The sequence below is a fragment of the Rhinatrema bivittatum genome, chromosome 5 (genome assembly GCF_901001135.1).
Source record: "Rhinatrema bivittatum chromosome 5, aRhiBiv1.1, whole genome shotgun sequence".
Classification (NCBI taxonomy): Eukaryota; Metazoa; Chordata; class Amphibia; order Gymnophiona; family Rhinatrematidae; genus Rhinatrema; species Rhinatrema bivittatum.
In genome coordinates this window covers 15043213-15060769 of record NC_042619.1, presented here as the reverse complement: position 1 = coordinate 15060769, position 17557 = coordinate 15043213, and the positions used below count along the sequence as shown (strand labels likewise).

General features: G+C 50.7%; 1 protein-coding gene across 10 annotated transcripts in view; it reads right to left on the bottom strand.

The window, feature by feature from the left end:
* Positions 1-17557, bottom strand: part of ARAP1 (ArfGAP with RhoGAP domain, ankyrin repeat and PH domain 1) — a 437360-nt gene that overhangs the window by 125631 nt on the left and 294172 nt on the right. For all 10 annotated transcript variants that reach the window (XM_029602046.1, XM_029602051.1, XM_029602048.1 and 7 more), the window contains 2 exons: positions 6767-6812; positions 5221-5384 (listed from right to left, as the gene is read on the bottom strand). In XM_029602046.1, coding sequence (XP_029457906.1) covers positions 5221-5384; positions 6767-6812 — 210 coding nt within the window. The remainder of the gene's footprint in view (positions 1-5220; positions 5385-6766; positions 6813-17557) is intronic.

Genomic DNA, 17557 nt, shown 5'->3' with positions numbered 1-17557 from the left:
TCGATTCCTCTCAAAAGCCATGCCGCGAGACAGAAGTGATCCGCATCCTCTAAACAGACGGGACCCTGACGAAGGAGCCCCGGAAACCCCTGTAGACGAAGGGGCGGCGCCACCGACAATTGGATCAGATCCGCAAACCACGGACGGCGCGGCCATTCTGGCACCACCATGATCACGTTGGACGGGTGCAATTCTATGCGCCGCAGGATTTTGCCGATCATGGGCCACGGTGGGAACACATACAGTAGCACCTCCGCTGGCCAGGGAAGAGCTAACGCGTCGACCCCTTCTGCTCCTCTTTCTCGGCGTCGACTGAAAAATCTCGGAGCTTTTGAGTTGTTCCACGTGGCCATCAGGTCCATGTGGGGCGTTCCCCAAGTCCTGCAAATGAGAAGGAACGCTTCTTCCGCCAGCTCCCACTCTCCCGGATCCAGGTGGTGCCGGCTGAGGAAGTCCGCCTGGACATTGTCGACTCCTGCTATGTGAGACGCAGCGAGATCGCTGAGATGCCGCTCTGCCCAGGCCATCAAGGAACGCGCTTCCTCCGCTACTTGAGGGCTTTTCGTCCCGCCCTGGCGATTGATGTGAGCCACGGTGGTAGCGTTGTCCGACAATACTCGGATCGCCTTTCCTCGTACGAGGGGTAGAAAAGCTTGCAATGCCAGACGGACCGCCCTGGACTCTAGGCGGTTGATAGACCACCGGGTCTGATCTTCTGACCACAGACCTTGAACCGATTTCCCTTGGCAAACTGCACCCCAACCGGAAAGACTGGCATCCGTGGTCACCACTGTCCAGTTGGGAAGGAGAAGAGATACTCCACAGGAGAGATGTTTGGAATCCAGCCACCAGCTCAGGCTGGAGCACGCCTGACTGTCGAGAGGCAGTGGAAGATAAAATTCCTCTGAAATCGGTTTCCAGCGGGAAAGCAATGAAGACTGCAGCGGCCGCAGGTGAGCGAATGCCCAAGGGACTAACGCCAGCGTGGAGGCCATAGATCCGAGAACAGTCAGGTAATCGCAGACTCGCGGACGGTGCTGAGACAAAAGACGTCGCACTTGAGACTGTAGTTTGCATATCCGTTCCTGAGAGAGAATCACTCTGCCCCGTTTTGTGTCGAAGACAGCTCCTAGATACTCCAAGGACTGAGTGGGTTCCAGATGACTCTTGTTGTAGTTGACCACCCAGCCCAGGGACTGCAAGAATTGAAGCACCTTGGCTACCGCCTGCCGACACAAGCTCTCTGACTTTGCCCGAATCAACCAATCGTCGAGGTAAGGGTGAACCAGGAGGCCTTCCCGACGTAAGTGCGCCGCCACCACCACCATCACTTTCGTGAATGTCCGAGGCGCTGTCGCCAGGCCGAACGGAAGAGCCCGGAACTGGAAGTGTCTTCCCAGAATGCAAAACCGCAGGAACCGCTGGAACGCTGGTTGGATGCCCACATGAAGGTATGCTTCTGTGAGATCTAGTGACGCAAGGAATTCTCCTGGCCGCACTGACGCGATCACCGAACGAATGGTCTCCATCTTGAAGTGAGGGACCCGAAGGCATCTGTTGACTCCTTTCAGATCCAGAATGGGTCGGAAAGTGCCGTCTTTCTTGGGAACTATGAAGTAAATGGAATAACGGCCCTTGCCGTACTGATCGACCGGAACCGGAGAGATGGCCCCCAAGCTTTCTAGTTTTCGAATGGTGTCTAGCACCGCCACCTTCTTCATGGGATCCTTGCAGGGCGAGATCAGGAACTTGTCCGCTGGAATGCGAACAAAATCTAACTCGTAGCCGTGTCTTATCACATTGAGGACCCACTGATCCGACGTAATGCTGGCCCATACCTCGAGGAACAAGGATAGAAGCGCCCCCACGTTTGGGACAACGTGGTGAGGACGCAAGGAGGGATGGGCCGGCCGAACTTCATTGCGAAGGCTTGGACCCCGCACCCGATGGGGCCCCTCCTTGCCTGCCAAAGCGTTTACCTCGAAAGGACTGCTGCCAGTGAGTGTTTCGAGAAGAGGACGATCTATAAGAGGACCCGGTGGATCTTTGCGGCCTGGACTTTCGGGGTCCCCGGAAACGAGCTCTGCTGGAAAACGAAGAGCGCGCCCGGGCCCTATCCTCTGGCAGCTTAAACGCTCGGTTCTCGCCTAGCGAAACCATCAAGTCATCTAACTCCTTTCCGAACAGCAATTTCCCTTTAAAGGGTAACGCCCCGAGGTGAGCCTTGGACGAACCATCCGCTGCCCAGTTGCGCAGCCAAAGGAGACGGCGTGCCGACACCGCCGAAACCATGGACCTAGCTGAAGTGCGTAAAAGATCATGGAGCGCATCAGCCCCATACGCAATAGCTGCTTCCAACCTATCTGCTTGGGAAGACTCCTCCGGAGAGAGATCTGCATTAGCCTGCAGAACCTGGGCCCAGCACAGACTAGCTCGCATGGCGAAGTTCGTGCAAATGGCGGCTCGCACTCCCAGGGCGGAAACCTCAAAAATCTTTTTGAGTTGTACCTCCAACTTCCGGTCTTGAATATCCCGGAGGGCCGTAGCTCCCGTGACCGGGATGGTAGACCTCTTCGTGACAGCGGACACCGCCGAATCCACCTTAGGAAGTCTGAGGAGCTCCAGCGCCTCCTCCGGTAAAGGATAAAGTTTATCCATGGCCTTGCTGACTTTCAAACCCAGCTCCGGAGTATCCCATTCCTTGAATAGGATATCCGTGGATGAAAAATGAAAAGGGAAGGCGACCGCCGGCCCTGTGCGACCGAGCAGAACAGGATCCATATTCGCCTCCTGGCGGACCACCACCGGGGGAGCCTCAATCCCCAGCTCCTGGAGAATGGCTGGGATGAGAGGTGACAGTTCCTCCCTGCGGAATAGCCGAACTACTTTGGGGTCGTCCCCGTCTAAGGCCTGTGCACTTTTCCCTGCACTGGGCTGCGCCGTTCCATCCGGTGCTGCCATCCCGGCCCCCATCAGGGGCTCTTCGGAGGCCTCAGAATCCGTTCCGGAAAAATCCTCGGAATCCGATTCTTGCGGGAGCCCCCGGGGAAGTCGCTTGTCCCTGGACGAGCCCTGGGCCATTTCCGCACTCTTCCTGGCCTTCTTTTCCGTGGTGGGGACTTGCGGACAGCTGCACGCGAGATTTTCCCCCGTATGCGCTTGTTGCGCTTATATTTGAGGACTTTGCGCAGCAACAGCGCAAAGTCCTCAGAAAATTCTCCGGAATCCGCTGAATCGCTACACGAATCCTCCCGGGACCGAATCCCCTCTGAGGGGACCTCTCCCGCCTTGGCACGCTGCGGGGAAAGCGCAGGAGGCAGAGACGAAGCCCCCACCGTCTCCCTGGAAATTTCCCGGCCGGTGGCCAAAATGGCTGCCACTCCCGCGCTAAGCGGGAACAGCTCCTGAGGCGTGTCAGAGGGGCCCCCACCTCGCAGCGGCGATCGCGCGACCCTGGACCGAGCTCCCCGAGGTGCTGCTGAGGTGCCCTCATCACCCGGGACACAAGCCGAACAAAGGCTGTCCCGGGAGAGACGCGCGCGCGCCGAGCCGCAGGCCCTGCACTGCGAACCGCGAGGCATGCCGGCGAATGCGGGAAACAGAGGCGCGATGAAAAAAAAAAAAATGATCAAAACGGCGCAATTCAGCGACCTCCCCCCAGCTGGCGACGCCCCCTCACCGACGAAAACGGAGCGGCAACGCCAAGGAACGGAGAGCCGCAAGAAAATAAAAGTAAAACTTTTTTTTTTTTTTACAGAAAAAAAACGCGCTGTCCCTGGTTCTGAAAGCCCTTTTTCCTGCAGGGGTGAGTGAACCAGGCTCCCTGGTGTCACCCCTGACGCTGCCACTAGTTTAGCCGGGTCCTCAACCCTGGCAGCGGCCTCAACCGGGGGAGGGTAGTCCCCTCAGGACCTCTCAACTCCCCTGGGAGGCAGGGCACCCGGGAAAGAATTAAAAACAAAAACCCAATTTAAACAATTAAACTAAGACAAAAAACTAACTCAAAATCAAACCTGACTAAACACCAGAATCAGGTCAGGCAGAGGCTGTGACTGGACCTGCACCATCTACTGGAGACAGAGTAAGACTGGGGGGCTGTGACTGGCACAGGGGCTTATATATGGCTCCGCCCACAAGTTTTAGTCTGTCTCCATCTACTGGTGCGGAGTCACAACCCAGGTGTCCTGGACTGATCCTGGTACGTACAGGGAAAGGTATTTGGGTAGGAAGGACCCTCTAAGGATATGTCACAGGGAGTGCCAATAGCAATGTTTGGGTAGGGAGGTCCCTCTATAAGGATACATCACAGGGAGTGCCGATAGCAATGTTTGGGTAGGGTGGTCCCTCTGTAAAGATACATCACAGGGAGTGCTGGTTAGCGGTATTTGGGTAGGGAGGGTCTCTCTGTAAGGATACATCACATGGGAGTGCCGACTAGTGGTATTTGGGTAGGAAGGACCCTCTTAAGGATATGTCACAGGGAGTGCCGGTGCTTTTGGTCAGTTTGTGCTTTCATCATACCATATAATCCATTAACAAAAGTCTATGAATCAAACTGTTGCGGTGTCACAGAGGCAAAGTTCATGCACCTGGGAGAAGGAGGACTCCGTCTTCGCAGGACTGTACTGCACTGAATTCCTAAGAAACCAAAATCTATGGCCCCTGTCTGTGCACTGCTACTGCGATGACCGTGCTAGATGGAAGGTAGTTTAACAAAGGCAGGCAAAAACAGGGGGTCATTTTAAGTGAAAGCTAAAGGCACTGGGATCCCAGCAGATGCCAGCTCCAATTGAGCTGGAAGTCTTATCCCTAACTAAATCTTTCCCTAGTTCAGAAGGTAGGAGGTAGGGAAGGGCTCGCTGCTCTGCTCCAGCACTGCTTGGAAGATCACAGTCTCACCTTGCAGGAGGCCAGGGGACCACTTCCCAGAATGGCAGACTTCCCATTGGGCTTGCTGGCCACATATTCCCTATACTCAGGAAAAGTGGCAGCTGAAAAACTTCTGTGACCCTCCGCTGGCCACTGGTAACAAGACCCTTTCCAAAGACCGGCAGCCATGCGCGTGATTACCGATGGCAATTGGCAGTAAAAGCTTATTGCACTCGTTCGGCCGATGACTCGGTGGTGGAACCCCTCTGGCTTATTAGCCTCGTGGCCAAATCTCCCTGGGCCTGCATCCCCCCTGCCACCTCTCCCTGCCTGGGTAGAGCAGGGGCTTACCACACTGCGTAATGTAATAGATGCACCTGTCCACCAGAACAGGTATGTCCAACTCCGTCAGCTGCTGTCCAGACAAGGTGTCGCCGGAGGTGCCTGCCGCCTTCTGGATGGCGCTGATCCAGCCCAGGAAATCCAGCTTCCTCTCTCCTTGGATGTAAAGCGTCCTGGATGGGGGGGGGGGAAGGGAGGGGAAAGTCAGGGATACATTGCAACGAGGAGGCATCAGTTGAGCCCCAGGTTAGGATTACGTTTGCAGGAGGAGCAGGGGGGGGGGGGGGGGAAGAGGTTTCAGATACATTGGAGAAGAGAGGTCCCTACGTAAATGATTTTTATGTAATGTCCTTTTGATGCAGTCCGGCACAGGAAGCTCACGGATAATCTGAGCACTTTGGAGGGGTGGCTCCCAAGCTGGTGGACTGGCTTAGAAACTGGTTGAGGGTCGGATGACGGCGGGTAGTGGCAGATGAACGCGACTCTTGAGGAGAGAAGAGGGATAAGCGGAGTGCCACGGGGATCGGTTCTGTTCAGTATCTTTGTGAGCGCTACTGCGGAGGGGTTGGAAGGAAAAGTTCATCTTTTTTGGGCTTGGCGGTTAAGATTCAGTGCCAAAGAGTGCAGAGTGGCACGTTCAGGGTGCAGAATGGTAAGGGTGAGAAGCTGAGGTGCTCCGAGCAGCAGAGGCACCTCATGGTGGTAGTGTCAGACGATCTCACGGTAGTGAAACAGTGCAGCTGGGTGCTGGCCAAAGCTAAGCGAGCCTCGGGTCAGCCATGCGAGCTTGTTTTATGGTGACAGAGGGGCAGAAGCAACTGGGGATCACTCTTGCCCCATTGCTGATGGTAAGAGGGCTGTCCTGTGGGGGGGGGGGGGGGGAATGGTGACTAAGGGGAGAGGGTGCCAGGTGTCTCCAGAGGTAGGAAGGAAGGGAGGGAGGTACAAGACTGCCCCTTTGAGACTATCGGCCCGAGGGGAGGTGGGGATGGGCTGGGAACGCGTGGTAGATAGCAAGCGTGCGTTTCTGGGCCGTGGCAGTGCGCACTCTTAATGGGAAGTGGCTCACATTAAAGGGTTGGGCTGTCGCGCCGTGTTACTGCAGCTTTAGTGAACAGACCTCCGAGAGAGAAGTTCCCGTCCTTCAGGAGTCACCCACAAGGAGAAGCTGAGCTGTAGCCACCTTATGAACCAAACGACGGCTCCAAAAATCATGGAGGTCGATATTTGGTGGTTCACTTTAACCTGGCGTTCAGTGGTACTTTAGGACTGCAAACTTCCCCGCCAGGTTTACCTGGCCAGCGCTGCCGCATAAATTTCAGCCACGTCCCCAGGATGCCTCCCCGCACCCTGCTGCCTAAATTATACCCAGGCCGTGACTCGACCTGTGTGCTCTCCCACGTGCCCGGTAACCTGTAAGGAGGGATCGGGGCTCCTGTAGGGGTTGGGGTCACGCGAAAAAGGAGTGCGGCAGCTCTCAAAAACGATCGTCCCCTTTTCATCCCACGTCCGAACGTGCTTCAGAGCAGGGACATGACAAGATGGCCACACGTACCTCCTCCTCTCCACCAAGACAAGAACCTCATTGTCGCTCTGCAGGGCTGTGAACAGAGGAAACGGAGACTGGGTTACAAAAAGGCTGGTTAAAAAAAACCACGAAAAAAAAAACGAACAACCTAACGGGACGGCAAAATGAACCTCAAGCCCTCCAGGAACGGACGACAGCTGGCACACATGCCGGAATAGAAGTATGATTTGTGGCCGGACCTATTTCAACTCAGTTTTTATTTACTTATTAATTTAAACGTTTATATAAGAAAATTATTCCTTACCTGCTAATTTTTGTTCCTGTAGTACCATGGATCAGTCCAGATCGTGGGTTATGTCCCCCTTCCAGCAGATGGAGTCAGAGCAAAAACTGAGAGGGCGGTCCCTGATAACTGATGCTATCTACCGTAAATGGTGTTTCCGTAGATAGCAGGATGAATTAGCCATGCTGTCATGGGATCTGTCAATCAGGTCCGGGAGGCGGAGCTTGTCAAAGCAGAGATCAGAGCTTTGCTCTCTGCAGCTGCACATGTGTTCCCGCGCAGGAAAGTAACGGCATCTCCTCAGTCTGTGATTAAGCTGTAGTGTAGTCGAAGACTTTGTGACTGCCAGGGAGGAGGGTGGGTCAGCATGGCTAATTCATCCTGCTATCTACGGAAACACCGTTTACAGTAAGCAAACTTGCTTTTTCCCGTCGATAGCAGGGCTGAATTAGCCATGCTGTCATGGGAGTCCCAAGCTCCCGATCACGTTGTTTATAATATATATATTTGTACGTGATCTTTGACAGTGTGGCGGTCACCGTGGATAGGAGGATAGAGATTGCAGGATTGCTTGCCCTATCTTCGCATCAGTGGCTGCCTGTTGATCAAGGCAGTGGTGAGATTTGAAGGTATGAAGCGATGGCCATGTAGCTGCCTTACAAATGTCTATGGGTTGCACATTCTTTAGGTGTGCTAATGAGGCTGCTACTGCTCTGACTTGGTGAGCTTTCAGCTGTGAATGTAGTCGTAGTTTCTGTTTGTCGAAACAGAATTTGATGCACTGCGCTATCCAGCTGGAGATGGTGCGTTTAGCCACTGGTAATCCAGATGCCTTTGGGTCAAAGGAGACAAAGAGTTGAGAAAAACGGGAGTTCAAGTTTGTCCTTTCTTTGTAGTATGCTAAGGCACTTTTGCAATCTAGTGTGTGCAGTAGTTTTTCCCTATCATTTGCATGAGGTTTAGGGAAAAAGGTGGGTAATTCCATGGTCTGATTGAGATGGAATTGAGAAACCACTTTTGGTAGGAAGGATGGGTGAGTTCGGAGAACTACCTTTTGGTGATGAAATTGCAAATATGGAGAATAATGGACCAAGGCCTGTAATTCACTAACTCTTCGTGCCGATGTTACTGCAACCAGGAATACAACTTTCCATGTGAGGTATTTAATATGTGCCGAGTCCATGGGTTCAAATGGGAAAAGCATAAGCTGTTCCAGAACTATGTTGAGGTTCCATGGAACTGGAGGCTTAGAGATCAGAGGACGAAGGTGAGTTAACCCCTTGATGAAATGAGATAGTAAGGGGTGATTGGATATAGGAATATTGTTAACTGGCCTATGATATGCCCCTATGGCGCTGAGATGAACTCTGATGGATTATGTTGCTAGCCCAGCTGCATATAGTGTATGAAGATAATCAATGAGCAATTCAGGTGAGCAGTCCAACAGTGGTACATCTTTGGAAGTGCACCAGGTAGAGTAACGTTTCCATTTATAGCTATAATTTTTCCTTGTTGAGAGTTTCCTGGATTCTAGCAAAATGAATTGTGCCGAAGTGGAAACTCCCTGTTCTGTTAAAAGGAGCCTCTCAATCTCCATGCTGTCAAGTGGAGAGATGAGTGTAGCGGGTGTAGAAGCGTCCCTTGATCTTGGCAGAGAAGATCTTGGCGATTTGCTAACCAAATTGGATCCATGATGGATAGTCAGAGAAGGAAACTGTACCATGGTTGCCTCGGCCAGGCTGGGGCGATGAGTATCAGTTGAGCTTTGTCTGCTATGCACTTTTGAATTGTCCTTGTTATGAGTGGTATGGGAGGAAAGGCGTATTGGAGGCCTGTCGTCCATGGAATGAGGAAGGCATCTTGAGCGATCCTGAATTGGCTTGGTCTTACCGAGCAGAATTTGGGAACTTGAGCATTGATCTCCGGTGCAAAGAGATCTATCGAAGGTGTCCCCCACTGCATGAATATGTCTTGGGCTATTTCTGTATTGAGTGTCCATTCGTGAGGATGAAAGATGCAGCTTAGCCTGTCCGCTCTTGTATTTGCCACGTCTGGTAGGTAAGTTGCTTGCAGATGTATGCAATTTCTGTGAGCGTGTTCGAAGATTGTCATGGTCTCCTTGCAAAGGGACCATGAACCGGACCTTCCTTGTTTGTTGATGTAAAACATTGCCACTTGATTGTCCGTGTAGATCATGACCCTGCGGCCCTTCAGGTGGTCTTGGAACACTTGTAATGCATTCTGAATCGCTCTGAGTTCCAATAAATTTATTTGCAGGTTCTGTTCCGAGATTGTCCATAACCCTTGTGTTTCGTAAATCTCGAGGTGTGCACCCCAGCCCTTGCGAGACGCATCTGTGGTTAAGACTGCATTGTGAGGAGGGGAACTGAACAATGCTCCCTTGGACAGGGTGGAGTCTAGGAGCCACCATGTTATGTCCTTTCTCATCTCGGAGGTCAATGATAACTTCTGTGTCAATGGTTGCGAGTGTTGTTTCCATTGACGTTTCAAGCCCCATTGCAGGCGTCTCATGTGTAGCCTGGTGTTGGGAACCGTGAAAATAGCCGCCACCATGTGGCCTAGGACTACTAAAACTTGTCTCGTCGAAGGTCTGAGTATGGTTCAATCCATGTAGAAGGTGACGGAAGTGTGATATTCTGTTGTTTGGTAGGTATGCCCGGTTGCAAGTGGTGTCCAGGCATGCTCCTATGAATTGTAGCTGTTGTGTCGGTTGTAGGTGTGATTTCTGAAAATTGATCACCAATCCTGATTCCTGCATGCATTGTATCATCCGATGGAGGTGATCGAGTAAGATGTTTAGAGCTGGGGCGATTATGAGCCAATCGTCCAGATATGGAAAAATGGTTATACCTTGTCTAAGATGAGCCACCACCACAACCATGCATTTGGTGAAAACCCTGGGTGCAGCCGATAGTCCAAAAGGGAGAACTTTGTACTGGTAGTGTTGATGCCTGTAGCGAAAGCATAGGTAACGCCATGAGGATGGGTGGACTGGAACGTGTGTGTAAGCATCCTTCAGATCGATGGAACACAGCCAATCGTTGGTTTGAATCAGAGGAAGGATTGATTTCAACGATACCATTTTGAATTTCTCTTTGGTGAGAAATGTGTTTAATTCCCTTAGGTCTAGTATGGGACGAAGGCCACCCGACTTCTTTGGTATGAGGAAGTATGGGGAATAAAATCCTACTGATTGGGTCCCCAGGGAAATTTGTCGAATTGCTTGTTGTTTGCGAAGCAAAGCAATTTCCTCCCCCAGTTGTGGTTGGAAGTTGTGAATCTTGAAAGTGGAAAGATAAGGTAATATGGGTTTTGTGACAAACTGGAGTTGGTTACCGTGCCGTACTATCTCCAAAACTCATTGATCGGATGTTATCCTCTCCCAGGCTGCCAGGCAAGAATGAATCCTGCCGGGTGGTGCTTGATGCTGTGATGGTGGCTGGGTAACTAAAAAGATGGAGTCGATTTTGCTGCAGTAGCCGGCTGTTGAGCCTGCTGTCTCTGGTTACGTGCTTTACCTCTACGTTGGATGGAGGTATTCTGTTGTGGAGCAGGACACTGGTAAGAAGGGTATGTCTGTTTACGAAAGGACTGGTAAGACCTGTAAGGTCTCCTGGCGTATGATTGCCGACGAGTAGATCCCATATAACGACGTGTGGTCGAATAGTGAGGTTGTGATGTTAATGATTGTACTGCTAGAGCTTCCTCCTTCAGTTTACCTACTGTATCCTGGAATCTTTCTCCGAACAGATTATCTCCTGTACATGGGAGGTTTGTTAGTTTCTCGTGTAAATCTTCATGTATGGAACTTGAGCGTAACCATGCTAGTCTTTGGTCTGCAATGGCTGTTGCAGATGCCCTGGAAGATGTTTCATATGCTTCATAGATCAACCTCAAAAGGTGTCGAGAACACTCTTCCATGTCATGTAGAGGCAGAGGTATCTGATCCGCAGTCGAAGACAACATACCTTTTATAGCTTGTATGCACTCATATAAGTATTGTACCATGTAGAATTGATGGTGCATAATTCGGGCATTCAACATTGAATTATGGTATATTTTTCTGCCAAACTCATCCAAATATTTGTTGTCTTTGCCTGGTGGGTATGAGGAATGCAACTTTGTTTTCTTAAATCTTTGCATCGCCGATTCTACCACAATTGAAGCATGAGGTAATTGTGGAATAGAGTACAGTGATGTTTTCCTCATACGGAATTTTATGTCTGTCTTCCTGGAAACCGCTGAGATTGCGTAAGGTGTTTCCCAGGATTTCTATAAGACGGAATGCAGGAGTTCTTGTGGTGGAAGAGATGTTGGTTCTCCTGGAGTATCGAAAATCTTTAGGAGACCAAAGGTTTCTGATCTAGGTTCTGTCTCTTTTTGACCCACCGGTCTGAGGTGATTTTGATTTTGATCCACTTCTCGTAGAAGAGGGGAAGATGTCCTCCTATCCTGGGAACCGAAGAGTGGACCGGCAACGTTTCATTGTGTAGATGTAGCAGAAGCTCCGTGCGTAGAGGAGTTCCGAGTCAGTCTCCAGCCTCGAGAGGAATGAGACTTGGACTGCGACCTCGAAGAGGGAATCCTGTGAGGCACCGGTCTAGTCTGACGATAACGCCGTTGGCCTCTGAACCGGGTCCGCGTAGTGACGATCTTCCGGCAATTTATGCACCTTATGCTTTCCAAGCGATTTAATGATCTGTCCAACTCGTCTGGGGCGGACCCATCAATGCCCCTGTCTGCATCCCCAAGGAGAAGGTCCTGCGACCCAGGGTCCAGCAGATTAGGAGCTAAAGACCCTGAGGAATTAACAGCTGTCCGTCCTGACTATCCCCTAGAGCAGGGGTGGGCAATTAATTTTCCCATGGGGCCGCATGAGAAATTGGGATGGTTTTAGAGGGCTGGACTAATATAATTAACTCAGTTCTCAATAGCCCTACTTATGAAAAGACAGCAGTTTACCACCAATGCATGTCCTCTGAGAAAACACAACAAATAAGACCGATACAAACGCTTACATGCTAGCAAAATATCTCATCTCGGTAACAGACACAGAACCGACCTAACATACTCCCAGGATCTGTAGTAATGCACATAAACTAATCCGCACACAGTTACACCTGTATTATGGAATACACTCAAACAGGAGCAACCCTATCTATGAAAAAGCAACACTACAAATATTAAATCAGGTCCTAAAAACCAATACACCTCTTATTAGGAAAACAGAACTAGCAAGCACTATAGATCCCCACACAGAAATAATTGTAAAACTATACTAATAAGCACAATAAATGTTTCAAAACAGCTATGAACAGAATAACATCCAACAATTAAAAACTCATAAAAACTATTAAACATTCTCCAAACACCAATAAAATATTTCAAAAAAGCAGACATCACACAATTAAAATGGCAGTCAAGAAAAATAAACTTAAAGCCTCCTTTACTTACTCCCTCCAGCAGCTCTCCTACTCCCCTTCCCTGCAGGCCGTGGCACACACCAGAAGCAGCAGTAGAAGCTGCTAAGCTCTATACTTATGGTCCTCTTCCTTAGTGCCCATGTCTCTCACACACACACCATACCAGTCATGCCCCCATGACCAGTTTCTGTCTCTCACACACCAATCATCTCCCAGTCTTTGGCACACACACACCAGTCACCTTCCTGAACAGTTTCTCTCATGCCATACACACACAGGCTTCCCACTCCCGTGTTCTACTTACATATATGGGCTTCTCACTCTCATAATCACTTTCTCTGTCTCTCTCTCTCTCTCACACACACACCCACACACTCACTCACCAGTCTCTCACTCCCATGCTTGTTCTCTCCACATGCACAGGCTTCTCATTCCCATAATCACTTTCTTTCTCTCTCTCACACACACACACACACTCACCAGTCTCTCACTCCCATGTTCTCTTTCAGATATACAGGCTTCTCCCTCCCATGATGTGTCTCACACACACACAGGTTTCTCACTCCCATGTTCACTCTCCACATGCACAGGCTTCTCATTCCCATAATCACTTTCTTTCTCTCTCTCACACACACACACACATCAGTCACCTGATCTCACTCATGCATACACACACACACACACACACAGGCTTCCCACTCCCAAGTTCTCTTTCAGATATACAGGCTTCTCCCTCCCATGCTGTCTCACACACACCCAGGTTTCTCACTCTCATGCTCACTCTCTTCACATGCACAGGCTTCTCATTCCCATAATCACTTTCTCTGTTACACACACACCAGTCTCTCTCATTTCCATGCTCACTCTCCACGTGCACAGGCTTCTCATTCCCTGAATCACATTCTCTCACATTCACACACACCAGTCTTTTTCTCTCACACACACCGTCACCTTACCAAGCAGTCTCTCTCTCTCATGCATGCACACTCACCCAGATTTCTCACTCCCACAACACCAGGCTTCTTACGCTCATGCTTTCCCACATACCCAGACTTCTCACTTCCATGCTTTTTCTCTCATACACACACACACATCAGTCACCTCCCTGACTAATGTCTCACACTCTCACATACACATCAGTCATCTCCCTGAGCAACCACTTTCATTGTCTCTCACATACACATACACATCAGCTCTCTGACCAGTCAATCACACACAGGCTGGCTGGCTGTTTCTCTCTCTTTCTCTTACTCACTTCCTCTTCCCCCCCCCCCCCCCCCGAGCACAAATGGGAGCTGCAGCAGCCCCCGCAGGCCAAGAAAGAAGAATCCCATCGGCCGCGGGAGGCTCATGCTGCTGACTCCTTTCTTGATTACCGGCTGTTTCAATTGCTCGGGGACCGACGCTGCAGCCGACGCGGCACGGCTCTTTCTCCTTCCTGCGCACCGCTCCGTGTATCACTTCCTGTTCCGGGTCACGGGAAGGGGGGTGCAGGCGCGGGAAGAAGAAAAGGCCAGCCGCGGGTACCACAGCTTCTTCTAACACCGCTGCCATTCCCACGGGGCTTGAACGTGCTGACAGCCCAGCGGCAATGGCAGCGGGAGAGACCGGGAGCGCGCGCCGCAGACCGGCAAAAAACTCCCACGGCCCGGTCCCGGTCCGCGGACCGGTGGTTGGGGACCCCTGAGATAAAAGACCACGAAAGGCGGAACTGTGACATATGTAGGAAAAAAACTCGAGCGAAGGCACGCTGCCCGATTGGCCGGTGCTGGGCAAGGCTTGCCCAGCACCGGCCAATCAGACAGCGTGCCTTCGCTCGAGACACTCCCTCCCCCCCCACCGGACGCTGTAAAAAAAACAGTTCATTCTCCGCTCCCTCGCTCCCCGCCAATCGGGGAGCGAGGGAGTGGAGAATGAACTGCTGCCTTCCCTCTGCAAGGGAAGGCAGCGTGCCTCATTCTCCGTCTGCTCTCAGCAGTGGGCGGGCCGGTCACAGACCGTAGGCGGGCCGGATTCAGCCCGTGGGCCGCCCCTTGCCCAGGTCTGCCCTAGAGGAATCCAACACTTCTGATGGCCTGGGGACCTTTGCTGGTAAAGGTTCCTCCTCCTGCCATTCAGCTTCCGCTTCTAAAAAAAAGCTTTGTGCATTAAAATCACAAACTTAGAAGAAAAGGCCTGCTGTCTCTTTAAGGTCCCCCTGGGGAGGGGCCGCATCGGGAGGAGAGGCAGGCTCTAGGTCAACCGGTTGCACAGGGCTTAAATTAGATGTAATAAAGGTACAACATCAGTAGGAAAATGAGAATTCCCTTCCCCCATCTGGCAAAGAAACAGGTGCAGCAGGCTGGCTCGCCACATGTGGATACAAAATGGCAATAGAGGCCCCTCCAGACAGCCTAAAGTGACAGAGGGATTTTATTTCTCTGATGAGACCCCTGAGGTATGATGCTTCTCAGGGATGTTAAAGTGACAGAGGAATTTTACTTCTCTGACGAGATGCCTGAGGAATGAGACTTCTCAGGGGTCTCCACGGGGAAGGGACTGGACCACCCCTCCCCCTGCACCCAGCTCCTCACAGGAACAAGAAATTCAGCGCTGCTACCTGTCAGAAACGACCTGCTCTCCCGTTCAGTCAGAGGAATGTTGCGTCTCTGCAACTGTTAGGCTGCCCCGAGGAAGAAACGGCATCTCAGGGCAGCAGGGTGTCGTGGGGGAGAGGATGGACCACCAACATTCACCCATAAGGCAGCTGAAATACTGGCTGTAAGAAATAAGTAAATACTTACCCCAAAAACAACAGAAGATAGAAGGAATGTATAAGACAGACCTATCACTGAAAACAAAGTTCTGCCTGCAAGTCTCCAGAGAAGTTGAACACTGAGGCTTTTTTTTTTTTAACTTTATAACTATGATCCATCCAAGGAAAGAATTAGAGGAAAACAAAGAATAAAGAAATTCTGTAAACTATCTTCTAAATGAACTGGGGAACCGAAGGTGCAACTGCCATCTGCTGGAGTCAGAGAAATACTGAAGATTTACAGGGGGCGCACCAGTTATCAGGGACCGCCCTCTCAGTTTTTGCTCTGACTCCATCTGCTGGAAGGGGGACATAACCCACGGTCTGGAATGATTCTGGTACGTACAGGGAACTACAGTTCTAAGCAGTTTGCACTGACGCATTCACAAAGGTTAGAGATGAACATAGAGCTATCCACCAAATCTACCGAGCCAAGTCATCTAAGTCAGCCGGAAAATTAGCGCCTCCCAGATCTGCCCCTTGCCTGAATGCTAGATATCTGGCTAACTACTTATCTGGCTAAGTGGTGACCGCTGAATGTAGCTGGATATCCAGCACCTGCCACTTAGCTGGCCTCCCCATAAATAAATAGGAGCTGCCATTTTATTTCTTCACTTCCTTTTCACATTTTTTTCAAAGACGGGGATGGTTTCTGGTTTTCATTTTGGACTCATGATGGTCTACCAATACTGATTGTTGATAGGGTCCCATGGAGAGCCCATCCTTGGTCCTGTGTTTGAGAGTCATAGGGAACGTTTATATGATGTACTGATCAAGTAAAAAAGAAAAAATTACTTTATATATTATTATCTTTTAGGGAAATCACTTTAGCCCACTGCACTTAATAAATTTGTATAAATAAACTAAAAGGCGTGGCGTAATACGTACAGGGAATAGGCAGACAGCAGCCATGACCCAGCATTGCTAATAACACAGGTTGAACTAATGTTCAACCTGTGTTAAATGCTAAATAAGTCACCTTTTATAACCGCTGTAACCATTGTAAATAAGCTACTTTATATCCGTCATTATACTCTATACCTCCTTCGTTATCCATTGTAATTAAGCTACAATATGTAACCCGTGTTAATCAGTTACTCTTGTAAATACTGTTACGTTCCTCTACCTTCTCAGCTGCTATCCTTCCACCTTTACCTTCTCCCGCTCTCTCCCCACCCCTCTTTTTCCTCCTGCTCCATCACCCACTCCCCGTTTTTTGTAACTTTCTTCCTTTCTCAAGTTTATTGTAAACCGGCGTGATGTGCTCGCACGAACACCGGTATATTAAAAGCTGTTAAATAAATAAATAAAATAAATAATTACAACAGATCGTATTCTGCACAAAATATCCCGGGCACAGACCTCCGACGCAGTTTCGCGGCTGGAGGGCCCCCCCCGCAGGTCATAACGAAGGGGGGGAAGGAAGCTACACGGAGACCCCCAAAAAACCAAAAAAGTGGTCCCCCACGGGAAAACAGCCCCCCTTACCACCACCGGGAGAGTGGGAGGGCACCCACTCCACAGTGCTGTATTGCTGCCTAGCGAGCCTTTTTTTTTTTTGTTCAATAAAATCTTAATCTCCACAGTCTACAGACGGGCACACAAAAGGGTGACAACCCCCAGCTCGTCCACCTCAACCAGACGGGGAGATCCCCAAGGGTTCCTAAAAAGAGACCCCCAGCTCAAAAGAAAAAGTCAAAAAGAAAGACAAAACTGCAGAACTGCAGGTTCAGCACCCTGTGCCATCTGCTGGAGACAGAGAGATACTGAGGGACTGCAGGTGACACGGGGGCTTATCAAGCAGTGTCGGTGAAACTTTCTCTGTCTCCATCTGCTGGCAGGGAGGCATAAACCCAGGAGTCTGGACTGATCCGGGTACATAAAGGGAACGAGCATTCCTGATTACAACAGATCATATTCTGCACAAAATACCCTGGGGCACCACCGGCCTGAGGTTGGCAAATGGTATTACTGGATCAGTTGCCCAATGGGAGCTGCATTGCTAAATGACTGGTGACTATCAGCCAAATGGAGGATGGGGAACAAGGACTGCAGCTCTTCCTGGTTTTATTTTAACTCAAAAGATTTTCAGAGCATTTAGGCAACAGGCACTGGGTGTGCGGATCCCCCTCCCCCAGCCTGTCCCCACCAGTCTCTCTCTCTCTGCCCCCTCCCACACTCATCTCTCTTCTACCAGTCTCTTCCCCTCCCCGCCACCTTACTGCATACAGGTCGCTGCCACTACTGCTCCCAGCCCACGTGGGCTGCTCCTGCTTCCCCGCCCTCCACTCTCCCGC